Genomic DNA, 6,463 nt, shown 5'->3' with positions numbered 1-6,463 from the left:
CAATGTTAAGTGTTAAAATGTCTCTAGGACCTGGTCAAACCTCTCAGCCAGACCCTGCCAATCAGAATAACAAAATAAGCATTAACAAGAAAGGATAACTAAGGAACTATAGTACATCATACCAGGTAAATGTCATGTACCGTTAAGAAAAATGTAAAGTTCTGACCAATAAATACAGGTCTCCACAAGATGTCACAAAATTTGACATGGAAGATTCATGGGCATTTTCATATCTTCTATTGTTTACAAAAAGTAGGAAAATATGATTGACATTTTTCTTATTTTTATTTTTTATATTTATTTTTTAAAGAATACAAATATAGTAATTAAAAAGTATTAGAAATGTGAGGCCTGGGGAGGTAGCTCAGTAGAATAAGCACTTGGGTCCTCAATTCAATCCCCAGTACTGAAAAAATAAAAAAAAGATACAAAATTTCGCTAAACAAAGTAATAGGAATTTAACAATGGTTGATGTATTGCATGATGTTATCTTCAATTTAGATGTTTAGGTTACCAGATATAAATGTGCAAAATTGGTTTCAAAAAACAAACAAAACAAAAACAAAAATGTTGTTAAGAAATTAAAAGGGAAAAAAGGAAGAAAAAGAAAAAAATTAAACATTAACTGGTCCTTTCAAAAGACCAGCAGAAATCAGTGGTACAATTGTCTAAACTATCCTGTATATATACCTAAATATATCTTCTTCTCTTCTTTTTTGTCCTTTTCCTCATCCCAGTTTTTCCTTCCCATTAAACAAATTCTTTTCCTTTCACAAAATTTATTGTACCTTTCAGATTTTATTTACTCTTTCAGTTTCTCAAACTAGGGAGCCAATATGTTGTTTGCACATGTGGGTCTGATTTATTTCACTCACCAATACAGTCTCTGGTTGGATCTGTTCATCACAAAAATCTCAAATTTATCATGTTTTGTAAATGAATAATACTCCATTGTGTAAAAATATTACATCTTTTTTACCCATTCCTCAGTTGATGGGCATTTGAGTTGTTTCCAAGCTTTAGCTATGACAAATTGTGCTTCTATAAACACAGGTGGCATGTTACACATATCACTGTGGTAACATGATTTCAGTTCTTTTGGAAAAAATACTGAGGGAAATAGATAGATTGAATGGGATCTCCAATCCTAGTTTTCTGAGGAATCTCCACACTGATTTCCATAATGGTTGCACCAACCTACACTCCCACCTCTCCAGCATTTGTTATTGATTCACTTGTTTTTCTTTTTTTATGTAGTTAGGACAGGGTCTATAGGGTCTACAGGGAAAGCAGAGTCCTGTTTTCAGCCTCTAAAGCAATGGGATTACAGGCACACACCACCATGCCCAGTCTCAATCACCATTTTAGTGTGCCCCAGTGGTGGGGCAGGCATGACAGGCTCTGCCTAAGCAGGCGCTTTAGTCCGCTGAGCTATTGGGCGGGCCCTTCGGTTCACTTCTTGATAATAACCATTCTTTCTGGCATAAGATGTTATCTTGGTGTTGTTTTAATTTGCATTTCTTGAAGGACCAATGATGTTGAACATGTTTTCATGTATTTATTTGCCATTTGTATTTCTTCATTTGTGAATTGTATGTTCATCTCAGATGCCCATTTTTGGATTGGGTCTTTGAATTTTGGAGGTCTGATTTTTTAAAAATTATTTAAATGTCTAGACAGGAGCCCTTTGTTTGAAGGACAGTCCACTATCATTTTTTTCACAATTTATGGGTTTTCTTTTTACTATGTTGATGATTTTTTTGACATGTACAAACCTTTCAAAAAGATGGGATCCCAGGGGTTGATTCTTTGAAGTATTTCATGTACAGTTTGATTTTTTTTCATAAACTCTCTACCTACCACTATGTCCTTAGCATTTATACTTTCTCCTCCAGAAGATTTAGTGTTTCAGTTCTAATATCTAACCCTTTGATCCATTTTGACTATAGTTTTTTTGTTTGGTGACAGACATGGGTCTATTTTTAGCCTTCAGCATGTGGAAAGTCAATTTTTCCAGCACCATTTATTAAAGAGACTATCTTCCAGTGAATAGGTTTGGCACATTTGATGACTGACATTTTTCTAAGGAGAAATAATATGCACGATTGTCCACAAACTAAATTGGGACTAGAGAAATTACAGAGCTTTGAAAGGAGATTTTATGCTTTGGAAATATTTAAATAAATTGTGCATTGGAAAAGTAAATAATTTTGAATTAGAAAATCATACCATACTTTGAGAAATATGTACTCAAATTACTGAAAAAGAATAGTATGTAAAAAAAGAATAGTATGCAAACAATTCAATGAATTATAATATTTAAATCAATGCATTACTTGAAAAACATAATTTCATAAAACAGACAAAAGAGGAATTATAAAATTCAAATCTTGTATCTACTGAACTAATTACATATGTAATGTGAAAATTCATTGCAAAATATTAAAAATGGCTTTTTTTTTGGGTAGTATCTATGCTTAATCCAGCTACTTGGGAGGCTAAAGCAGATCAATTGTCAGTGCAAGCCTTACCTGTTAAGTGAGGAAGAGCCTATATCTAAACTAAAATAAACACCAACAAAAATGATAACAGCACAAGGTACACAATTCTATGTCAAAAGGGAAGAATTGAGACATGCAAGGGAAGGACTGGAACAAGTAAGACTGAAATTCATCAGGACAGCCATTAAATCCTATGGCCACACATCCAGCATCTGAACATTATATGAGCTGTAAAGGGCATGACTAGCTCCAACTCTATGGCCTTGCTGGCTTTAGACAACATATCCATTCAGCTACAAAATATGGTCAGTAGTCCAAAATCAACGCCATGTATAATGTATGTATTAATTCTGGAACACAGTATTATTCCAAAGTCATACTTATTTTGAAACTTGATCATCTTTATTTCACAGAGATACACAGATAAATTCAATAGAGGAATTCATACAATATGGTTTTTGTGAGAGGTTCAGAGAAAGTTTAGAGGGCTGATGTTTGTAACAACCCAACTTTTCTTCTTCTCTACCCAGCAAGTTAGTCCTTTCAAAACTCTTGCCGGATGTTTTACTTTATTCGCCTCTCCCTATTGTTGCTGCATTTGATAGACTTCATTTTCTCATTGTGCAATAGCCCATTCAGTCTCCTAATTTTTCATGACCAGGGATACCCAATTTGACTCCCTTTCTCTCAGTTTAAATCCAGCTGTGAGAGACATGTTCTTCCACTGACACTTTAAACTTTGTATATGTGTCCTTAATTTCTGAAGCACTGGCCATGCATATTGAATTACATGAACTATATTTTTGTTATATACTTTCCAGGCATTACATCCATGAAATGACATTAGTTCCAGATCTTCAATTTGAACTGCTTGATGCTCTAATCAGGGCACAGAATTGTTTAGACATTCTTTCCATGCAGTAGTGTCATTTTTCTGACCTGAGGAAGGGGCTGGAAGCTCCTTTCCTTCCATACTGAACAGTTCACTTGGTTGCGGAACAGCTAGTGTTTCTAATTCATTTCTCATGATGTCAATTTCAAAAGCAGAATAATCCAGGGTTGCTAAGTAGCTCAGGTAATTCTAGTGGATCAGTATCTGTGAGTTTTCTCCTACATGGGTGCCCACAGCTGCTTCCCACACACCTGGGCATATTAGACTTGAAAATGGAGTTAAACAGGACTGATCCTGATCACATTCAGACTAAGAAAACTCAGGTGAGAGTACCTTCTCTTGGATGGCAGTCATGGGTTTGGTGGCCGAAGAGGCAGTAGTGGATGTGTGGCCATTAAAAATGCCTTTGAACCTTTTTAAAAGAATCATTTACTTCTTTTCAACTGGACTTCATACCATGGTCAACATCTCTGTTTTTATGAATTATATATGCATTATTGGAGGCAGTGAGAAGAAATCTATGCACCTTATTCTCACCCATTTGGTTTTTACAAATACAATACTGCTTCTTTCCAAGGGAATACCGAGGACAATAGCAACTTTTGGCTTAAGAAATTTCCTGGACAGCACAGGTTGTAAGATCATTATGTACCTGGAGCGGGTGGCCCGGGGTCTCTCGATCTGCACCAGCAGTCTCCTCACCGTGGTCCAGGCCATCACCATTAGTCCAAGACACTATGGGTGGAGGAAGCTCAATCCCAAATCAGTATGGCACATCTTTTCCTTGCTTCTACTATTTTGGATTCTGAATTCCTTGATAAGTATGAACTTGTTCTACATCATAACAGATGTCAAACTGAACTCATCAAAAGCAGGTAAAAGTGACAACTATTGTCGTTTTCTACCAAGAAGCCAGAAAATTAACTCGATTTTTCTGACTCTTTTCACCCTAAGAGACGCCATATGTCAGGGTGTCATGGGTGGATCCAGTGTCTATATGATGTGTCTTCTCCACAGGTACCACCAGCGTGTTTTCCACTTGCAGCTCTCCAAGTTCCTCTACCAAATGCCACCTGAGCTCAAAGCTGCACAAAGTGTTCTTCTTCTGATGTTTTCATTTCTTTTCTTTTATTGGACAGATTGTTTATTATCTTTATATTTAATTTTCACCTTCAAGAATGACTCCATAACAACAAGTCTTCAAGAATTTCTGGTACTTGGCTATGCAATGCTTAGTCCATTTGTGCTGATTCATAGAGATAGACACTTGACTAAATGCTGGAATGCTTAGCAGCATGGAATGCCATCAAGAAACTGTGTTGCACTCAACTTTCCTTTAGTTAGTCACAATGTATCAATCTTCCATTATGCTGGGCAGAAAAGTATCACACCAAAATGGTTTCATATGCAAGGGTTGATTATCAGGCAATAATCCTAGTGACTTGGATTCCTGAGTTAAAACATAGACCCTAGAAAATTAAATGTTGGATGGGGTGATGCACGCCTGTAGTCAGATCTTTCCGGAAGCCTTAAATGGGAGGATTTCAAGTTTGAATCCAGCTTGGGAAACTGAGAGACTTAGCAAGACCCTCTCTAGCTATAAAAAAATTAAAAAGATGAAGTGCTAAGGTATCGTGTGCCATATTATTGGCGGCTGAATTATATTTCTTGGAACCAGTCTTACAGATGTACTTGTTCTGAGATTTGTTATAGTAAAAGCATAAATTATACTGCTACTACTTTTTAAAATACAATAAATACATTCAAGCTGCTCTTTCATTTGTTTTTTGTTTACTCTTTGTTTATTTATAAACACCCATAAGCATTTAACCATAAAAAATGACTTTATGGAATTTTATGAATTTTTAAACACTAATATATTCACGTGGAATGACACACAATATGTAATTTCAGTCAACAGAACAATGATGCCTGAGAAATGGGATTCAAAGGAGAGTGATATCTATGTAATTTGTTGCTATGTGAAGATTGGAAGAATCTAAGAGGATCTATAAGTTTGAGGAGAAACGTAAATGAATTGCATAGAAAAATGCAATTAAAAACTTTCTACATTTTTTCTCTCTAAATATGCAAATTAATGTCTTTTCAAGATTAATAAATTGTTTAAATTCATCCCAAGCATCATTTCTTAGCGATCTGACCCTGTCCATAATGTTATCAGTCACTTTATTACCTTAGAGCTACAAAATATTCTGAATCTATATGATTGGGGATTTTTTGTTTGTTGGTTGGTTTTTTGTTTTGTTTTGTTGTTTGGTACTGGGGATCAAACTCAGGACCTTGTGCTTGCAGGCAGGACTCTAAGCTGCTGTGTTGTCTCCCCAGCTACATGAATTTAAATGAAGAAATCACTTCTGAATTTTTGAAATTTGAATCAGAAGAAAAGATTTTTGAGCATTGAGAGTGGACCAGAAGGCAAATTTGGTAGTGTACACTTGTCATCTCAGCCTAATGGAGACAGAGGCAGGAGGATTGTCACCAATGTGGTACTCCATCCAATATTTAATTTTCTAGGGTCTATGTCTTAACTCAGGAACCCAACTTGAATTCCTCCCATTTAAGGCTTCCAGAAAGATGTGCCTACAGGCATGCATCATGCCATCCAATGTTTAATTTTCTAGGGTCTATGTTTTAATTCTGGAAATATAGAATTTTAGGATACACAGATGCAACGATTGAATAACTAACCCAACTTTCAATCTCATAGGCTCACAGTATAATGCAAGCAGTGAGCTCTGTATTAATTTTGTCTATGAAATTTTATATGAGCCTTGAAGGAAAAAGGGGCTCAAAATTCATGATCTAAATTAATGCTTGTTTCACATAGTTTTGATCCATTCCCACATGTTTCGGGTTTGAATCATGAACTAGTCTATGACCTTTCTTTTGTTTAATTTGATTTTATTCTGAAGAGTAAAAACAAAAGCAATAACAAATAGCAGAAACAAACACAGAAACAGGGTAACATACAATACATATGTTACAGATTTTCAACACAAGAATAACTAATTAATAATAGTTTATTTTTATCATCAAATCTGTTACTCAG

The 6,463-nt window shown here is 35.3% G+C and overlaps 1 protein-coding gene and 1 pseudogene across 1 annotated transcript; one reads left to right on the top strand and one right to left on the bottom strand.

Moving 5' to 3' along the window:
• Window positions 1-2,970: 2,970 nt before the first annotated feature.
• Window positions 2,971-3,576, bottom strand: LOC101585694 (annotated as a pseudogene).
• A 169-nt stretch (window positions 3,577-3,745) lies between these two features.
• On the top strand, window positions 3,746-4,684 carry LOC101585300 (vomeronasal type-1 receptor 4-like). Its single transcript, XM_004629957.1, has one exon. It carries the CDS (start codon window positions 3,746-3,748, stop codon window positions 4,682-4,684), a length of 939 nt encoding a protein of 312 aa, XP_004630014.1.
• The last annotated feature ends 1,779 nt before the right edge of the window (window positions 4,685-6,463 follow it).

This window comes from Octodon degus, unplaced genomic scaffold (assembly GCF_000260255.1).
Source record: "Octodon degus isolate 3935 unplaced genomic scaffold, OctDeg1.0 scaffold00032, whole genome shotgun sequence".
Taxonomy (NCBI): domain Eukaryota; kingdom Metazoa; phylum Chordata; class Mammalia; order Rodentia; family Octodontidae; genus Octodon; species Octodon degus.
Note: the sequence above shows the minus strand (reverse complement) of the source record. Positions and strands in the feature narration are given on the sequence as shown.